The 19,823-nt window shown below is 39.0% G+C and overlaps 2 protein-coding genes across 5 annotated transcripts in view; one reads left to right on the top strand and one right to left on the bottom strand.

Annotated features, from left to right (window-relative positions):
• Positions 1–65: 65 nt before the first annotated feature.
• prxl2c (peroxiredoxin like 2C) lies at positions 66–7,904 on the bottom strand. Of its 2 annotated transcripts, none has more exons than XM_053624953.1 (6): positions 7,358–7,904; positions 1,810–1,878; positions 1,656–1,709; positions 1,462–1,567; positions 1,147–1,281; positions 66–856 (listed from the first exon to the last, which is right to left on the bottom strand). In XM_053624953.1, the coding sequence occupies exons 1-6, from the start codon at positions 7,505–7,507 to the stop codon at positions 729–731; spliced, it is 642 nt and encodes a 213-aa protein (XP_053480928.1). In that variant the 5' UTR covers positions 7,508–7,904; the 3' UTR covers positions 66–728. The 2 variants fall into 2 exon arrangements, with proteins under 2 accessions (XP_053480928.1, XP_053480927.1); XM_053624952.1 differs by having other exon boundaries at positions 7,265–7,899.
• Positions 7,905–8,242: 338 nt separating this feature from the next.
• The window catches only part of fbxl17 (F-box and leucine-rich repeat protein 17), a 266,473-nt gene continuing 254,892 nt past the window's right edge, over positions 8,243–19,823 (top strand). For all 3 annotated transcript variants that reach the window (XM_053624939.1, XM_053624940.1, XM_053624941.1), the window contains exons 1-5: positions 8,243–8,744; positions 9,579–10,294; positions 14,063–14,185; positions 14,385–14,642; positions 17,125–17,256. In XM_053624939.1, the coding sequence (XP_053480914.1) occupies positions 9,599–10,294; positions 14,063–14,185; positions 14,385–14,642; positions 17,125–17,256 (1,209 nt within the window). In that variant the 5' untranslated portion in view covers positions 8,243–8,744; positions 9,579–9,598. The remainder of the gene's footprint in view (positions 8,745–9,578; positions 10,295–14,062; positions 14,186–14,384; positions 14,643–17,124; positions 17,257–19,823) is intronic.

A 19,823-nucleotide genomic window follows, 5' to 3' on the forward strand; every position in this document is an offset into this window, starting at 1 on the left:
CGTTAGGCATGGAGGCAAGGAAGAGCGTTAATCGTATATACACCGGAGGAAGTGCGACAGGTAGGTCAACATCGACTTGTGTATTCAATGCACAGGTTCAAGTGTTATCAGGCACAGCACAACACAACACTTACTGCCACTTATATTAAAACACAACTACATTGTTTGTCCATCTTGTGTATATGTGTACAAAAAAACAAAACAATTTAAAGCTGTCAATCTTCATTATGAATGCATATCAACAATTCTTTTATGGCTGTGAGAAAAAATCAAAATGTTCAAGGTTTTGCAAAGAAACTTTGTAATCTTTCACAAACATGGCATATTTCTGTCAGACAAAAATAAGCAGATACAAAGGAATGTACAGGTTATTTAAACTTGTGCTACATAACCATACATATATGCAGAACCGGGAAGAAGTCCTGCTGAAATGGCATTATTCATGGTCTGGTTAGAAGGAGGCTGGAGGAAATTTTGTGCTTGCTTCTTTAGGTCTTTTATCCGCACAACTGTACAACCCATTCTGCATTAGCTATTCTAATACCAGGGTCAGTTCATTTTTGAAATGATATTGGGTTATCTGAGATTATAAATCAAAGATGTCTCCTCAGATCTCGGTAGATATGCTGTTATGTCTCCTTTATGAACATGTTCCAACAAAGAGGTGCTTTTTAAAACCCTGTTTAAAAGCCGAGTGCAAATCTAAAGTGAAACGGTGGGTGCCTTTCTCATACGTCAATAATCTTGGCATGTCTGTTAAAGTCAACCACCTGCATTCCAGCCAGCTGAAGCAACCCATTGATTGGCATATGGTTAAATCGATTCATGTCAAAATGTGCAACATGAATGTTGGGGCCTGCAAAAATGAAGAGATGGCACGATCGGTAAGATAACACACAGTCAGTAGCAGTACCTTTTTAAAAATTTCTGTTGAAACTTAAAGGCTGTGAAACATACCTTCATACTTGTCATGTGGATGGTGCCTTGTTATTTATTACACATTGTATATTACATTTACTGTATTTGACATATTGTACTTTATGTTTATGTGGTATACAAACTAATTTGACCTGCACAACACTTAATAATATATAAGATAATATCTGTTGGTTTAAATGTCGGTTTGGTTTAAGATATGTCGATCACCTGGGCCAATGATGAGTGCTCCTCCTTGCTGGAGAGGATCTCCTTGAAAATCAAAGGCAGGACTGGTCATGGCACGCCACATGCTCTTTATACTGCCAACAAGCATGCTGGATTTCACATGTGGGCTTTGAGAGGCTGAGAGCAATCAGATATCATTCATCATTATATGTACATAGCACGGTTGCTCAAGTGGCCAACAGTGGCTGTATAGCAGTTCTGGGATTTAAACTCAAACATAAAAAATAAATCAATGTTAACAAGTCAACAAGAGTATTTTTTTTTTTCTTCAAATTTTTTTTTTTTTTTTTTTTTTACCTGTTTCCTCATAGATCTCCCCTCTTTTCATCCCTAGTTTCTTATAAATATGTCGCTCTGGATCAACATAAATTTCATGTTGATAGCCTGTCAGCGAGCAGAATGCCTACAAGAAACATCGGAACATGAACAATACGTACTGCTATTGATTTATTTAAAAACACAATCACATTCTAAAGTGTTTTGTGACTTACCTCTATATGGGAAAAGCCTGATTGCCCAATGACAATAAGTCGGACATCAGCATCCTATAGCAGCAAAGGGACATGACTTTTCCATGCACATCTTTAAAGGATTACAAAAACCAAACCATATGTAACATATCAGACATTGCAGTATTGCACTCACCAATAGTATTTCCTGTGGTATTTTGCTTAGGTCTTCAACATATTCCTGACATGTGAAGCACAAAAAATGCTGCCAAAAAAATAAAATAAAAAAATAAATAAATAAACTATTGGTAAATCTTCTGTACTTCCAATCAGCCAATCATGTGGCAGCTGCACAGTGGATTAAAGCATGCAGATACAGGTCAAGAGCTGTCAGAATGGGGGGAAATGTGATATTTAACCATGGCATGGTTGTTGGTACCTGGTGGGCTGCTTTGAGTAGTTTAGAAACTACTGGGATTTTCACACAGTTTTCACAAATGTCTCTAGAATTTACATAGAATGGTGTGGAAAAAAATTCTGTGAGTGGAGGGTCTGCAGGTTTAAACACCTTGTTGATGAGAGAGATCAGAGGAGAATGACCAGACTGGTCTGAGCTGACAGGAAATCTATAGTAACTTAGTAACGTTTAGTAAAATGTCTTCCAAAATGTTTCATACTTTGTTTATATTATATATATTTTTTCAGGTGGCCTTTAAGAATGCGTTTGATAAAAGCAGAACGTATTGAAATCGTTCTCATGGCAGGAACAGGAAGCTGCCGCAAGGTTTCAATGGACATGCGATTACATGCATAATACCAGCTGTGTTAACACAATTTCATCATGAGTTGAAGAGACGATTCCATGTGTTTACAAGGAAATGGCAATAATGTAGAGGATGTTTCATAAATAAAGTTACATTTTGCTAAAAAGTGTTAATTTCCCCTATGTATTGAGACTTTTGGGATGCACACCATTTATAATTTGTTTTTGTCATGGTCAACAAAAAAGCATCTCAGAACACACAACACATCAGACCTTGAGATGGATGAGCTACAACAGCAGAAGACCACATCAGGTTCCACTCCTGTCAAACAAGAACAAGAATCCGAGATTATTTTATTCATAGACTTGCCCAAACCAGACAGTTGTAGACTGGAAAAAGACCAGGTGATTTTTTTCTAATCTTCTAAAGCTCTTGACCTGTATGTGCACGATTTTTTATGTATTGCACTGCTGCCGTATGATTGGCTGATTAGATAACTACACATACAGTACTTCTAGTATAGTCTAAATTTCAACTGTGACCAAGAATTTTAATTTTGTGCATCATTAGAAACATCATAAAAGAATTCTTATTTTCTGTAATTCTTATGAGTTTTGCATTGTTTTCTCTAAATATTATTCAAAGTAGCCTCCTGTTGCAACATGGTAAATTATGATAGCCCACAGTATGGTCATCATCAAAAATGCAAAAGGTTAATTCATGCATACACCTTGTTTTAGAAATGTTTTAGCTTGAATTTCAACCAGTTTAAAAATCAGATGGGGAAGTTTCTTAATGTACAAAGAACATATTCAATAAGCATGTCAGAAGTCAGCGTGTAGCTGTTCAAATGTTTTATTAGCATTAGCAAATCCCAGATATCCCAGTTTCGAGTCTGACTTTGGGGAGGTGAGATTAAGTCCATGTGAGGTTTACCATGTTACATGTAATAAAATATTTTATAGGTTTTGTGTCACTTTATCAATCTTAAAGAATGCCTTTGAATAATTTGTTTTTGAGAAGTTAACAACTGAACTCTTTCGAGGCAAATTAGCTGTCTAAAATAACCTATGTAATGTTAGTTTTCCTTTGCTAATGAACAGACCTTTAGTTAAACTTATTCTTATTTATGACTGTTTTTGATTTTGTAATGAGAATATTAGCTTATGTTCATCGGTCAAATAACATCCCAGGTAGCAGATGCTGACAGCTGACTTTAAGCCTTAGCAGCTAAGATAATAAAGATTATTAACACATCATGATTGTTTTAGTGCTACATGGAGACAGTGCTACAGGGAGACAGAAAGGACATCTGATCGTCCTTGCACTGGGAAATTACATGTAACCATGTCCCCCCCTCTCCCCCCCCTCCCCAGACGTGATCGAGAACTTGCAAATGCCTTGATGGAAGAGTGGGGTAACATCTCACAGCAAGAACTGACAAATGCAGTCCATGAGGATGAGATGCACTGTAGTACTTAAAGCAGCTGGTGGCCACCAGATACTGACTGTTACTTTTGATATTGACCCCCTCTTTGTTTAGTGACTCATTATTCCATTTTTGCTCAGTTTATGTCTCAGTTGCTGAATGTTTTTATGTTAATAAAATATTTACATATGTTAAGACATTTTCTGGAAATAAAAGCAGTTGAATGTGAGAGGACGTTTCTTTTTTTTTTTTTTTTGCTGCGTTTAGTTATGAATATGGTTTTAAACTCTGGTCAGATTAGCTCATGTTAGCTAGATCGTTAGGGGGTCATTCCTATGTTCCCAGGGTCCTATGTTCCCTAGTTCAATATTCTGTTAACACACATTAATTAAACTTTTCCAAAAGGTTTTATGTAGTCAGGACTCATTGTCCCAGGGCCCTATTAAGTTTATTACCTTTTAACTTTAAACACCAAAGACTGATTTAAATGTATATCAACATACATTAGTTTAAAATCCATATTTCTTCCACACTTGACATTTATTCAAATTATGAACTTGGAAAATTAACTATGTTGCACACACTGAACCCTCATTTGTGCTGCTCTAGTCTTCATACATTCATACAGTTCAACTCCATGCATGAACAATAGTGAAATGTATACACTAAACTGAAAAAATGGCACATTATAAAACAGTATACTGACATAAAAGGAACACAATGCTAAAGTATGAACATGCCCCAGCTCTCACTTATGCTGAAGCCTAACTCCAGCTTTAAATAACCATGGCCCAGTTGTTCAGAAGTAATCTGATCGGATTTCCGCTATCGGATTGGATCTAATCATGAAAATTGGTTGTTCAAAAAAAAAAAAAAAAGGATTCTGAAATCAGATTATATCACGTAATCCAATCTTGCTTTTGACCTGGATCAAACCTTCAGTACGTGTTGATCAAAACTTTTTAGTAGGGTTGGGATACCTATTATCCAGAAAAATAAATCAGGATTATCCTTATCTCTGCAGAAGGGTGGATTGAGGGAGGATTTCAGGAACAAAAATCCTGAATCTTGTAATAAAACTTTCAGACTGGTCAAATAATACAACGTTTGTATAATGTAGTATATACATTCATTTATATTTATACACTTGATTTGTTTACCCGTTACAGTGATAAAGTAGATAAAGTATACATTCGGCTACCAATTAAGCCTTTCAGTACAGTAAAGTAAAAAAGAAAAAAGATTTTGTCCCCATAAATAATCCCCCAAACAGCTGTCTTTATCAAACAAAAATTAAGTAATTAATTTTAACTGTCATTCGTCACTGTGTATTAATTACAATGACACAATCATCAGTGATGAACCAGGCAAAAGTAGTTTCTAACAATTGCATCCATTATTGCTCTCCACACATGAACAACTCTGAACGTTCTTATTTCGTTAACAATTGGACATTTAGACTTTTTACGATTTTAAAACATGTTCAAAATATCCACAGTGTATTTGCGAATAATGCAGATTTGTTTGTTTGTAGGAAGGGGATGTTTGTATTGTTTTCTTGTGCTGTTTTCTGTCTCTTCAAATAAAAAAACTTAAAGTGACCCCATGCTGGCTGATCTAAATGTTGTTCTTTACATAGCTAGTAGCCTACATTGTGATATGTAATCTGATTTAGAGCACTAGTAATCCGGATTTGGTCATCTTGAAAGGCTTGTATATGGCTCAGGGTGATCCAATACAACATTGCTTTGAAAAACCGACACACACTTAAAATGGATTACTTGATCCTGGATTGCCAAACATGGGATTTCCAAATCCTGATCATTCTGATCCAGATGAAACTTTTTGAACAACTGGGCCCAGGGCTCTATGTTCCCCAGATTTATATGGCACATAATGAACACATGGGCCCAGTTGTAGTGATGGGAAGTTCGGCTCATTTTACTGACTCGGATCTTTGAATCTTGTTCAGCAAAATGAACTAATCTTTTTTTTCTAGTCATTTAGTTCATTTCAGCAGAATATAATTAAACGTAACATGTTCAATTCCCCAACACATCTAATACTTACGCAAATGTTGATAACATTGGGAATAAAAAATAAACTATAGGCTAATGCAACCAAGGTCAAATTATGAGAAACAGAAATGATTCATTAATAGTTTAGCATTAGGTCTTCAAGCTATGCAGTCTGTTAGTTCACCTCAACTCCCTATCCGAGTCTTCTTTCTTTTAGTCACGTCACATTTGTCACTTCGGTTCCCCGGAAACAGAAATGATTAGTTCACCTCTCGAGTCTTCGTGTTCGAGTCGTTCATTCATCCGGTGACAGCCCCATAGGCTGAATGCAGTGGGGCTGTGACGTGATGAACGAATGACTCGGACCCGAAGACTTGAGAGGTGAACTAATCATTTCTGTTTCCGGTACTGCATGGTGCATTGCCTATGGGGCGGTCAGCGGAAGAACAAACGACTCGAACCCGAAGACTCGAGAGGTGAACTAATCATTTCTGTTTCCGGTACAGAACCTATGGGGATGTTGCATTGCATGCGCGGTCAAAAATGAACGAATCACTCTCTGAGGCAACTCGTTGTTCCCGAGTCATATCAAATTGAACGAATCGTTCATGAACGGCACATCACTACCCAGATGTTCAAAAAGTTTCGTCTGGATCAGAATGATCATGATCAGGATACGCTCCTGATGGTTAGCATTAGCAATTGGGACTGCAACGAAGTGAGCAAAGTGTAGGAAATGCCGAATGCCAACCTGCCATGATTAAGTCAAAGTAATCACTTTCAGGGGGGAAAAAAGTAAACAGAAATGAATAAAATAAATAGTATGTTTGTGTAACATTATAAAAGGATATTCTTGTTTTTTAGTATTTTAAAACTTTCAACATGTAGCACATGAGAAGTGTGCTGTAACAACCCAGTGTACTGTAACTGCTAATGTTTAATAGTAATGCTCAAATAGTTATGCCACATTTTAATGGTGTCACATATGTCATAACAAAAAAAGATGCTAAACCCATGGCTCCAACTGTTCCAGCAATGTTTTAGTGTTAGAACCTTTTCCACAGGGGTAAACTAACTAACTGTCAGGAAAGGATGTGTGAGAAAAGCAGAAAATGTCAGATGACAGGAGCTCAGGGGAATATGTTCTGCTTCTGGTTTCAGAGTCTTTTACCACACACATTTCAGTTTATTACCTTCTCTCAAGTGCTAATCAACCTCTGTGTGCTTGAAAGGGTCTTGGAGTAGGAAAACAAAATGAAACCGAATGTAATGACTTCAGGCACTTACCCCAATGCCTGCTCACAATTTCAAAAATAGCACTGATTAAATAATAATAATAATAATAATAATAATAATAATAATAATAATAATAATAATAATAAAAGCTTTAAGTATATGAACAAACCTAAATTAAAGTAAACAGAATAGCAGTTATCTTACCCTCACAAAAATAATGATAGCTTTGTGGGTTTGATATAAGCTCTTGAAGGTTAATCGAAGCCCGTTTCGATCATAGATGAGACAATCCTCTACCTCGGCAATGGGAACAGCAGATGTGGCTGAAGAAGTCGGAGGTACAGAGCTGCAGATTTGTTGTGTTATTGGCAAACCGGTAGCCATTTCTCCTTCAGTGTGGAGTTTCCCAGAGCCTAGCGCCAAGCCCCTGCTATTTATGGCATGCATTTTGTTCAGGAGAGGACGCCCATCCTGGTCGAGAAAAGGTTGTTGCTGTTTTTAAAATCCCCACAAATGTTCTACAACAGAGGGCTTTATATTGAGTCATATTCTCAGTTCTCGAAAGTATTCAGTGTATTTATACACATGTAGGCTATTCATATGCAGCTCATGGTACTTACTGCACACCACATACTCAAACATTTCCAAAAGACACGTAAAGTGTGAACGCGTTTTGCTATTCCAACCCACCAGGGGTTTAGTGTTAGTTATACCACGGTTCACATTTTCACACACTTCCAGTTGACAACAACAGAACTGTCTCGGCGACATACGTGAGATTATAGACAGTTTATTTATTTATTTAATCAATACATGAATATGAAGAACAGTTACATAAGTATTGCAAAGAAATCACTTACAATTACATGAGAAAAAAACAAAACAAACAACAATATGTAAATAGAACATAAAACAAACCAGATTCAGCTACAGTTGTAAACATACTTTAACATACATATTTTACAGCACAGGGAAAGCATCTAAATACATGGACTTTCTTTAAAAATTTCTTCAAGATACTTAAGGAATCTTATGGTTTTTTTTATTCGTTATAAAATGAAGAGATTTAAAAAGTAAGTTTAATTCCATTTTAAGGTGGGGCAAGGATAGAATACCGTTTGCAAATGTTTGTTCATGAATGAAAAATGTACCGTATAAAATGAAACAATTAACCACATACTCCAGAGGTTTATTATTAGTATCGTTATAGTAAAAAAAAATGTCTTTTAAACTAAAAGAATGTGTAAAATTGGATGAGTCAAAGACATGAAAACCTAGTTCAGACCAGAGTTGCTTAGATATAGGGCAGATTATAGACAGCTTGCTCCACCAATTACAGTTGTGATTAAGTTTCGTCGTCTGAGGCGGGACTTCCTTTTTGTCATGTCGATCCCGGAAGTGTTTCCAAACTGCAACTAGAATGACGCAGAATGTCAAAAGCCTCCACGCTTCCTATCCGCGTGCACTTTCTGTAGCGTCGTATGCACCCTATGTAGTGCACTACAAGAGGAGTAGGAGCGATTTGGGTTTCAGCCCGAAGTAGCGAGTTGACACACCGTTAAGGCAGCTATATGTTACCAAGAGCACTGTTTGCGTTTTGATTAAATCCCCTTTATATGTCTGTGCTGTGCACGCGGACTATGAGCGCGCGGGACGGAGGTGCTCCAACCCGCGGCAGCTGCTGGTGAGGAAGCAGATCTGTTTTCTCAGCGATATTTGCTAACAAACTAGCTCACAATTTATCTCAGCAACGTCTAGTATTTCCCAGTTGTAACATTAGCTAGTTGTGCTATCACAACAATATGAGACTTGAGTTGTACAAAGTCAGGCAGAGTCAGTAACACTCTGAGTCCTCTGGTGTTTTACAGAACGGCTTGAATTGAGGCAACTTTAATTTCAACAGCAACTGGATAGTTGTTGATACACACTGACAATAACACTGTTTACATCGAGCCAAAAGTGTCATTTAGTCTGCATCCCAGATCCAGTCAGGGACTATACAGTGTACAACAATCAGCTGTGCACGTGTACACTTTCTAATGCATGTTAAATACATCTCACAGTCACGTGACCTGAAAAAGAAGTAGTAGTAGTAGTCTTAATTCAGCTTTACTGATTGTGTTATTGTTCTTCAGCACTAACTCCAGAGAAGAATATGAAAAGCGTATAGTTATTCATGAGTATGCTCTGGACTCTGTTGCTAATTTAGCAGTGTTATTAAATTATGTTAATGTTATAGCTTCGGTTTTTGTCCAGAAATATCAGCTCGCACACACAAAAAAAAGGTATTGCGTGACCTATGAGCGCTGTTTCACACACACACACACACACACACACACACACACACTTAGCTAACTATTCTGATACTGGACAGTTCTCTCAACTCTCTTGTGATAATATGTATGCGTTTAATGTTCATGTTTGTGCTGCGAGTAAAGCATCCCTCTTTCTTTTGTTTGTATTTATTGCTTGCATTGTCAGTTACGCCTCTGTTTTCTTACTCATCACGTTTTACCAGAGCCAGTGTGAGTCATCTATATGGGCCATCTTCTCTCAACGAATGGCCTCCGCTTGAAGAAGAGACCGCAGACACTGCGCAAGAAGAAGAAGAGGAGGAGCTGTTTTCTCCGCGGCCCGTGCATGCTCTGCTTCTTTATCCGCGGCAGCAGCAGTGACGGCTTCGAGGCCGAGTGCCGTTCCGACTCCGGACTGGCCAAGTTGAGCTCGCCTGAGGACTGCGCCAAATTCCTGCTCTCCCCGGCCGAGTTGGCAGTGTGGGAGTGCCAGGGCCGGAGCCTGCTCTCCTCCGTGCCAGCCAGGCTCATTGGACCTCCAGCGCTCTTCTGCACCGACTACTCTGAGATGGTGTGCAAACGCAAGAGTGGCGAGCCGCAGCCGTTGGCTCCGTGCAAACAGCCGCGCAGTGCTTCACAGGAGACAACAGAGAGTGAAGAGGATGAGAAGAATGCCAGCCAGTCCCTATTACCCCAGCTCTGCCCACTGCCTTCCTCCTCCTGCTCCTCGTCTTCCTTCTCAGAGGAGCAGGAGAGCTCACTGGTGGGGCTTCAGGTGGACTCGAGTCATAACCTAAGCAATGACAAGAACCTTGATATTTCCTCTTCCTCATCCTCCTCTTGCCTTCTCACTCATAGTAGTGCGGCAGAGGAGGGCAAGAGTGCTGAGATCACGGACACATCCCGAATCAACCACCTACCCTCGTCCATACTACTCAAGGTGTGTATACTTGGGTCAGCAGGGTTAAGCTGCCTTCACATTGAGTGACAACAACATTCTTTTAAATTTGAAAGATGTTGTTGTTTTTTTTATATGTGTATTGTGCACTTTACTGTTACCTGTAATCACCTTTTGAGGCTTCCACAAGAAATTATACGAAGGGCTTTATTTTTGTTTAATCAGTGGCTGGGAACTGTGAAGTTGGCCCTACTCTCCCAGTTTTCCCTCTCAGTTTTCCCTCCCAGTTAATACAAAATTATTGTTTTGACCTTTTATTGTAAATGTTAATTGTAGGACTTGTAGCCACACACATTGTGCTCGATCATTAGTAGGTCACATGCTCATAAGTATGTAGGTTACAGCTGTGCTAGGTAATCATCCATAAAACTTACATTAATCCCCCAGATGCAGTGCTTAGACTGACCAGTCTTTCGAAACTTTGTCTGTATTTTATTATTCCTTAATTTAAACTCTGCCAATACTTTGTTTTGGTTTGGTTTCAGCAGGAGACGATGGAAAAAAGCATGTCCTGGAGTATCAACATAGTGTAGAAAAAGCGTAAACCCTCTTTTCCCACAGTATATGATTTAATCTTTACTGACATGTCAGTTCATATGGGATATTTATCACCTGCAGTTATTTCTACTGGCCATTTTATAGAAGGTGAAATATGGTATAATCTTTCTAGATGCATGTAGGCCTAGTTTGTAAAAATGAATGATGTGATGGATTTGGACAGGATTAGAGGGTTAATAATTACAAAGCTCTTGTGTACAGTTAGCCCAATTCAAATAGACCCACAGTGGGGGAAATAAATATTGGATGCATCAACATTTGTTTCAGTAAATATATTTCCAATGAGGTTATTCCCATGAAAAATTCACCCAGACATCAGTATTAACTCAAGAAATCTGGAAATATAAAGAGTTCACAACATTAAAGTCCATAAATGAAGTTATGTGTAATAAAGTGGAATGACACAGGAAAAAAAGTACTGAACACACTAAGAAAAAGTAGTGAGTGGACGTCTACGTGGCATACAGCAAAGGAAACTCTCAATTATTTCAGAGAAAAAAAATCAAAGCGTTAGCATGGCCCAGTCAATCGCTTGACTTAAAGATTTAAAGACAATAAGTTTATAAGAATGGGTCAAAATCACACCTGAATACCGCGGCAGATTCATTTCTTCATACAAGAAGCGTCTTGAAGCTGTCATTACAAACAAAGGCTTCTCCACTAAGTATTAAATACATTTCAGTTAGTGTGTTTGATACTTTTTCCCTGTGTCATTCCACTTTATTACACAGAACTTCATTTATGGACTTTAATGTTGTGAATTCTTTATATTTGTGGATTTCTTGAGTTAACACTGATGTTTGGTGAAAATTTCATGTGAATAGCCTCATTGGAAATTTATTTACTGAAACAAATGTTGACGCGTCCAATACTTATTTCCCCCACTGTAGAAACAAACCTATTTACTATTTTTCTGGTAATGTTTAGTTAGAAGACTGTAGGCTTACTGAAGTCACATACTTTTCTATTCTTTTTAGTACAGGAGTGTTGAATATTTTAAAACAAGTACGATTAGCCTTAGCCTGTGATTGAACGTTAAGCTTTGTTTTTTTTGTTGTTGTTTTTTTGTAGTAGCAGCTTTTCTGCTCTTTCTAATTTCAGATGATTAATCAATTTCATCGATATAAAAGTGTATTATAGAAATGTTTCTTTGTGAAAATTTAAAGTTGTAACTGGCATAGCTTGCCAAATTAGCTAAATATGTCCACTCAGCAGACATTTTGCTTAGTGCCTAAAGCTAGACGTGCGAGTCGAGACTGGAGTCCTGTGGGAAGTTGCAATAGAGGGCCGCTTTTACGTTCTCGCGGGAACAGCTGGTCAGCTTCTTTATTCAGGTCAGGGTAATAATGGTTGAACCTTTTTACTAATTTACTTATGTCTAAATATGTATTTATTTATTTATTTATATTCATAGTTCGTTTGTTAGAAAGTATTGTGGGAAGGTGAAAACAAAAGTAATACCTGCAGGAGTGGGCAGGATTAGGCAGGTGGGAGTGGTAATAAAAAAGTCCTTCAGAAACCTCTGGCTAAAGCATCATTGGCAGCATTTTTTTTCTCTTTTGATTGTTTGCTGGTTGACTTAATGGTTAACATGTTTGCCTCGAACTCCCAGAGTTGGGGGTTTGAATATGGCCTCCGCCCTGTGTGCACAGAGTTTGCAAGGTCTCCCCGTGCTTTGGGGGTTTCTTCTGGGTACTGCAGTTTCCTCCCCCAGTAAAAGGATATGCATTGTAGGCACATTGGCGTTTCCAAATTGTCCGTAGTGTGTGATTGTGTGTGTGTGTGTGTGTGTGATTGTGCCCTGCGGTGGATTGGCACACTGTCCTGCCCTGCTTTGTGCCCCCGTGACCTTGTGTAGGATAAGCAGTGCAGAAAATGTATGGATAGATTGTTTGCTGTTTCTAAACAATCAACTAATACTGATATTGGTAGATGTATCAGTGCGTCGCTAGTGTGTGTCAATAAACACGAACATGCAGGACAAAGGGTACTCCAGGACCAGTGTTGGGAAACTGTGGTCCATGGAATTTATTAGATCTGATCATTTGGATTGTCATTTTAGTGTGTCATACCTAATTTGTGTAAATCTTAAAAAACTTATTGTCTTCAGAATTGTAGTTTTGACTTGCATACCTAGATGATGGTCATCTGTCACTTTTTTAATGACTAAGGTGATACATAGTCTATAATTTCTAGCCATTCCATAACATAGCATATTTGAGTCTTTTTCCATAACTGAACTATTAAATCAGTATCATTATTGGACCTTTTTGACAGTGGCAGTGTGCCTAGGTTTTGATTTTTCAATTGCTGTTGTATTTAAATGATGTTTGTTTCTCTGTTGGAGGACTAGAGTTCAGCATTTTGGTGATCACTGACTATGTTTACATGGACAGCAGTAATCTAATTATTGACCTTATTCTGAATAAGACAATATTGTGATTAAGGTGTTTACATGAGTCGCTTTTAGAATATTCCTTTCATGTTCCCATTTTACATGTTATAGAACATAGTTAGATTAACGGCACACGTCATTACGTCACCGCGCCACACCGTCTGACATTCCCTCCAGAATTACACACATCAACATGCAGTTCGTCTTTGTTATGGTACCGTATACAGTTTTGGGTGTATTTTATTATTGTTTTTAAGAAAGCTTCAAGTGCAGTTAATTATTTGTCATGCTAAACGTGCAAATAGACGACTGCTTGAAGCCGTGGGCTGCGGCCCAAACCGCGTACTTACCTACTATATAGTAGCTGAAATACATGTATCTTGCCTACTATATAGCAGGTAAGTACGCGGTATCAGACGCAACCGTGCTCTGTTGTTTGCCGTCAAATGGTTGAGCACTGCTGTGTGTGTACGTGTCCTGTCGCAAAATGTGGTAAAAACTCCCACACGACATTAATAGTGTGATTAAGGTGTGTACATGTCTGTAACTCGATTTGTGTTTACTTCAAGTATGACTTTAGTCGCATTAACGTAATCAATAATCGCTGTTTACATGCTAGTTTCTTAATCAGAGTATTGTCTTAATCGGGTTAATATTGGTTTATGTCCATGTAAACGTACTGACTGACACATGATTCCACTAACATGTAATTCCTAGGTTTAGTGAGTGTAATAAAGCAGGCAAATCGCTGAAATGCTACACTCTGTGTAAATAACTCAATGTCTTTTCTGTTTTAGGTTTTCTCTCACTTGTCAGTGAAGGAGCGTTGTCTTAGTGCCTCCCTGGTCTGCAAGTATTGGCGTGACCTCTGCTTAGACTTCCAGTTCTGGAAGCAAATTGATCTCAGCGGCCTGAGACAAGTTAGTGCTACCATTGTTTGAACCTACCAAACTTTAGATGTTTCACTAAATATTGTAAATTGTTATCGATTAAATTTGTGTGAAACTTTCCGGTGGAAACTAATGACTCATCAGTCGAATTACTGTCATTGCTCTGGAAAATGAAAGACTCATTTTGTAAGAAATACAATTTTTATTAGACCGCTTGTATGCTTTGCAGGTGAGAGATGACCTCCTTGTGAAGATTGCATCCTGGAAACAAAACGTGACTGAACTGAACATCTCGGACTGCCGGAACGTTGAGGACTATGGTGTATGCACTCTAGCCACGCAGTGTCCTGGTCTGCTGAAATACACAGCCTACCGTTGCAAACAGCTCAGTGATGAGTCTCTCTGTGCTGTGGCGTGGCACTGCCCACTGCTGCAGAAAGTGCATGTGGGAAACCAGGACAAACTGAGCGACCATGCCCTCAAACAGGTCTGAACGAGAGATTAGTTCTCTGTTTTTTCCCCATCAGTCTGATTGAAATTGAATGGTTTCCACTCGCCAGAGTTGCTAAATTGTCTAGTAGTGAGGAAGTCAAAAATGTTTTGACACTTAGCAGACACTTGTGCTGTTTCGATTGAAACACTTGAAGACAACGCGAAGCTGAGACTTAAAAATATGAAAAAAAAACAACATATTTTAGTGGTAATAATGTAAGAAGGGACTTTGGTATTACCCATCTTGATTTGACTGGCAAAAGACATTAGCCGGAAATCAAACATGGTGGACCGCTCGCCTCCTACAACACCAACAGTACCTGAGCTGACCAGGGAGATGAACTAATATGGTAAAAAAAAAAAAAATCAGTTCTGATTTCAGTTCCGATTGTCTTTAACTCAGTGTTTCAGTGTAAAATCCAGATGACCCATTGGCCTGGTCTGGGAAACGGGACTTGTTAAGGATAAAGTTCAACTATCCTGGTGTATATGCTTGTTCGGATATGTATGCGGCTTTAGCCTCCCCTGAGGTGTTAAATTTTGGCAGGGCTTACTCTGATATATTGAGGGTGTATCCACCACAGACGTATATGTATCCCAAGTTATCCTCAAGTTTCCCCAAGCTATCCTTGCTTCCCTTCAGCCTCCAGACTGGGCTTCTACCTGCTTATCATCTTCATTCTTCTTCATTTGTCTAAGTATTAGCCTTTCTCAATTACCTCCAGTTTTTGCTGTTTCTGCTTCTAATGGTTGCAGTACACCATGCAGGGTCTGGACTACCAACAACCTCATCTTGCACCCTCCAGTGGTGAGTTCTGGAGTTGGCAATATACCAAGCAGAACGATGACTTTTTAAGTTGAAGTTTTAGCTTCCCTTCCCTTCACTCTATCCTCTTCCTGGCCTTGATCACTCCAGAGACCTGGATCACCAGAGGATTTGGTGACATGTGCTGCTTATACTCCATGAGAAACTTGCTTCTGCCTCATAAATGGCACCTCACTCATCTTGCACTGTTTCATCTTACCATATGCTTTTCTGTGTTTTTACTGTTTCCATTCATCACTTCCATCATAAATGACTTAATATCTGGACATATACAGACTTCCTTCAAGACAAGCAAGGGTTATACTCATCCTGAAAAAGCCCACACTAGACACCTCAGACTTCATACATATACATATTTTGTATACAATCACCCAGAGCCATCTCCAAGATCCTAACTTTTATCTCTTCAAGGTGTCATGCTTCACAGAAATGGCCCTTGTCCTTTATGCTGCTAGATCAGCCAACCTGCATTGGTCCACATACCCCATGATCTCTCAGAAGCCTTTGACGTCACAACTATCCTGTTCAGTTTTTTAGTTCAGTCATAGGTGTCAGTGATCTCCCCAGAGACCTCTTAGATTACATCATCTGACAACTCGCTCCTGGCAGGTCTTTCCTGGCATGAAGTCCCATACCTGCAGCTGATCCAGAATCTGATCAACTGATCTCCCCAAGTTCTCCTTCATCACTGCATTGCTGTGTTCCCTCAGCTGTCTTCCTGTAGCTACCTGCATCATATTTAAAACACTGACGCTTGACTACAAAGCTACAGGTGGACCAGCTGCCACCTAGTTGAAAGCGCTTGTCAAACCCCACTCTGCACAATGTTCCTTTTAAGGCTCTAGCACGGCTTGACCCACCATTGAGTGCCTCGGCGGAAATCAAGATTCATCAGACCAGGCTATGTTTTACCAGTCTTGAACTGTCCAGTTTTGGTGAGCCTGTGCCCACTGTAGCCTCAGCTTTATGTTCTTGACTGACAGAAGTGGAACCTGACATGATCTTCTGCTGTTGAAGCCCATCCACCTCAACGTTCGACGTGTTGTGCATTCTGAGATGTTTTTCTGCTCACTACAACTGCACAGAATGGTCTGGCCATTCTCCGTTGACCTCTCTCATCAACAAGGTGTTTCCATCCCCAGAGCTGCCACTTTCTGGATGTTTTTTCTTTATTGCACCATTCTGAGTAAACTCTAGAGACTGTTGTGCATGAAAAAACCAGTCCATCTGGCACCAATACCCATGCCATAGTCAAAATCATTGAGATCACATTTTTCCCCCATTCTGATGGTTGATGTGAACATTACCAGAAGCTGCTGGCCTGCATCAGCATCATTTTCTGCATTGCATTGCTGCCACACGATTGGCTGATTAGATAATTGCATGAATGTGTAGGTGTGCAGGTGTTCTAATAATAAAGTGCACTGTGACTGTATGTATCTCATATAAGATTCTATCACAGACTAATAGCAATATCTTTACGCTTCCAAGGTTTTACATGTTATGAGCTTGAACATCATATTTCTTTAAGTAGATGGATTATAATAGCTTTTTATGTTAATCCTTGAGATACTTGACCAAATGGCATCCTTCTGCTCTTGCATTTGTTTGCCACTGATAATGATGCTGTTGCTTTTCTTTTTCTCTGTAGTTGGGTGAACACTGCCCAGAGCTGAAGGACATACATTTTGGGCAGTGCTACAATGTCAGTGATGCGGGTCTGATAGCGCTGGCGAAGGGCTGCCCCAAACTGCAGAGGATCTACATGCAAGAAAACAAACTAGTAGGTGTCTTTCTATGTAGGAACATAAACTACTATTCTAGTTTTGTTTTGTCTCAGTGCGTCTGCTTCAAATATGTAGTGAATTTCAAAAGGAATGTGCAAGGCTGTATGTGGATGCTATGGTATGGATGGAGGAAGCTTTCAAAGGAGTTTGTGGTTGAAAGATGAGACTCTTTAACTAAAAGTGACATAGGATCCTTATTAGCACAGACATGCCAACAAGCCCTACAACACATACACACACACACACAAGTGCACACATGCGTGCACTAGTACTGCCCTTCTTTGGTGTGTAACCCACCCCCCCAGATGTTCTGATCTTTGTGTCCCTACTTCTGTATCTCTCTGTCTAATCTTTCTCATCATATCCCAGTGGGTTTGAGGTTTTTTGGCGGGCATGACTCTTGGGGAAACATCCGGAACTTATTTGGAATTTTTTTGGTCAGACATGATAGAGGTATTTGCTGATAACTGAAAATAGCTAAAAGCAAAGGAATGAACCGGGTCTTATTAGTGGCCAATCTCTTTTCTGTGGTGATTTTTTCCCCCTGTGGTAAAATAGCATATTTTAGATGCTGTTCATTGAGGTTTGTGAATAATAATTTGTGCTCACATCAAAAATAGCTTGAATGCAGACATGTCCCACGGGGGTTGATGGCATCAGTTAATCAGGATTGGCAAATGTTTCTAATTATATTTAGTCTCTTCTTTTAAGTACCACTGGTGAGAGTTTTTTATTTTTATTTTATTTGTACCAGTGGGGGGCAGTAGTATGCTTTTCATAAACCTTGTCTAGTGCAACACACCCTTGGTCCATATCAAGGCTCCAGAGATGTGCTTAATAAATATGAGAGTGATGCAGCGTACATATTTGACTGTGTCTTTACTCCCAGATGGCAAATGCATATGTTTTGTTTTCCTCATTATATCCTTCACCTTTGTCCTTTGTTCATAGTGATGTCTAACACTTGTTTTGTTGGGCCTTTAAAAGTCTGTTAGCAATAACTGGCACATTAAAATCAAATTCATCACAGTGAAGGAAAGCTTTTAACACCCTTTAGATCGGGTTTCTCACTTTCAATTTCCAGATGTCCAGATGTGTGTTTTGGTGAAGTACTGTGCTGTACTTACTTCTCCTCCCATTATGTTTGTGAGCAGCTTGGTCTGTGTTTCAAAGGAAATATTACATCTAGCTGCTCTGTTTTTTCTTCCAGCTTTTTTTTTTTCTCTCTCTAGATGTGCATCCTAAAATAATAGCATTTTGAAGTTTTTTTTTCAGTTCAATGATGAAACTCTCTTTGACTTCAAAAGTTTTGAGTGATTTGCCGAAACAGAGAAAAGCGCAGTATCTTGAGTTGTTTGATTTACAATAGAACAAATCACATTGACAATCAGACATGTTTGTTTCTTTTGAAAAGAACACATTTACTTTTTTAAGACAGTGATGATGCTACAAGTCTGTGGTATGGTTTGGTGCAATTGTCTGCTCTGTTCCGGTATTGAAATTATCTTTAGTTAAAATTCAAATTGGCAGTGTGACATTTTTTTCTGATTGATTTCAGTCATTTAATTTCCATCCACTTTGGATTTTTAGCAGCTTCCACCATTAAGATGTTGATTTGTGTAATGGCTTTGGACTAGTGTTTAGTAGTTTTTTGCAAAAAAACAAAAAGAACTTCTGATGTTGCTGCGGGAACTGACATAAGCATTCGTTGTTTGAAAATAAGGTTGTGTTATTTTCATCCACATCCTTTCTCAGCCTCATGTGAATGGAGCGACTTATCTTCCACTGTGAAGTCATGTAGCCCTGAACCCATACTCCTCTCTTTTCCTCTCTCTCGCTCTCCCTCTCGTTGCTGAGGAAGGCGAGGCACCATCAGGTCTACAGCAGTCATCTGAATCTCTCCATTGTCATGAGCCTGAATGTTTTCAGTGACAGATCGCACAATTGCATGACTCGTTTACGAAGGAGGCCCATGACCCTTTTCCTCCAGCCCTCGGCCCTGCTAATGGAGTAAAGTGATCCTGCCTCTCTCTCCTCCAATCAATGATGAATGGGGACGATCTGTTAGATGGGCCTGCTCCTTCTTCTTTCCGTTCTCCCTGCTCTGCCTTTCCACTTCTCTGCACTCCTCGCTGATGGAATTAAATATTAAAAATGGGGGCTTTAACAATTGGTTGACAAAATCAGTGACATCAGTTGTAGAAAAAAAAATGTATGCACGCGCACACACAAATGTTTGCATATGTGCAAGTACATATAAATGCTTATGAAATTTGGTGAAACTGTGCAAAATGTCATTTTGCATACATTTTGCATATTAAATGTATTCTAATACATAGTGTGAATGAACATGTTTTTAAGGATGCATTTTTTTCATATCACCCACCCACAGCATGTACAGTAGATATTCCTGAGGAGGCACACCATGTTGGGAACATGTTTGTCATGTACAGTTTTGCAAATCAGATTTATTGTCAAACTGTACAGACTTTTAGCTGTTTGCAATGAACAAATCAAACAAGAGCAATGGAAATACTTAAACACAATGAATGCTTCAAGTGGT

The sequence above is a fragment of the Ictalurus furcatus genome, chromosome 5 (genome assembly GCF_023375685.1).
Source record: "Ictalurus furcatus strain D&B chromosome 5, Billie_1.0, whole genome shotgun sequence".
NCBI lineage: Eukaryota > Metazoa > Chordata > Actinopteri > Siluriformes > Ictaluridae > Ictalurus > Ictalurus furcatus.

Excerpts from the sequence above, each read along its gene's own strand:
- prxl2c (XM_053624952.1), bottom strand. The coding sequence starts at position 7,507 with ATGCATGCCATAAATAGCAGGGGCTTGGCGCTAGGCTCTGGGAAACTC. Across the intron at positions 1,879-7,264 it reads CTATCATTATTTTTGTGAGG|CATTTTTTGTGCTTCACATG; the intron begins GTAAGATAACTG and ends TTTTTTTGGCAG. Across the intron at positions 1,710-1,809 it reads TACCACAGGAAATACTATTG|GATGCTGATGTCCGACTTAT; the intron begins GTGAGTGCAATA and ends TTGCTGCTATAG.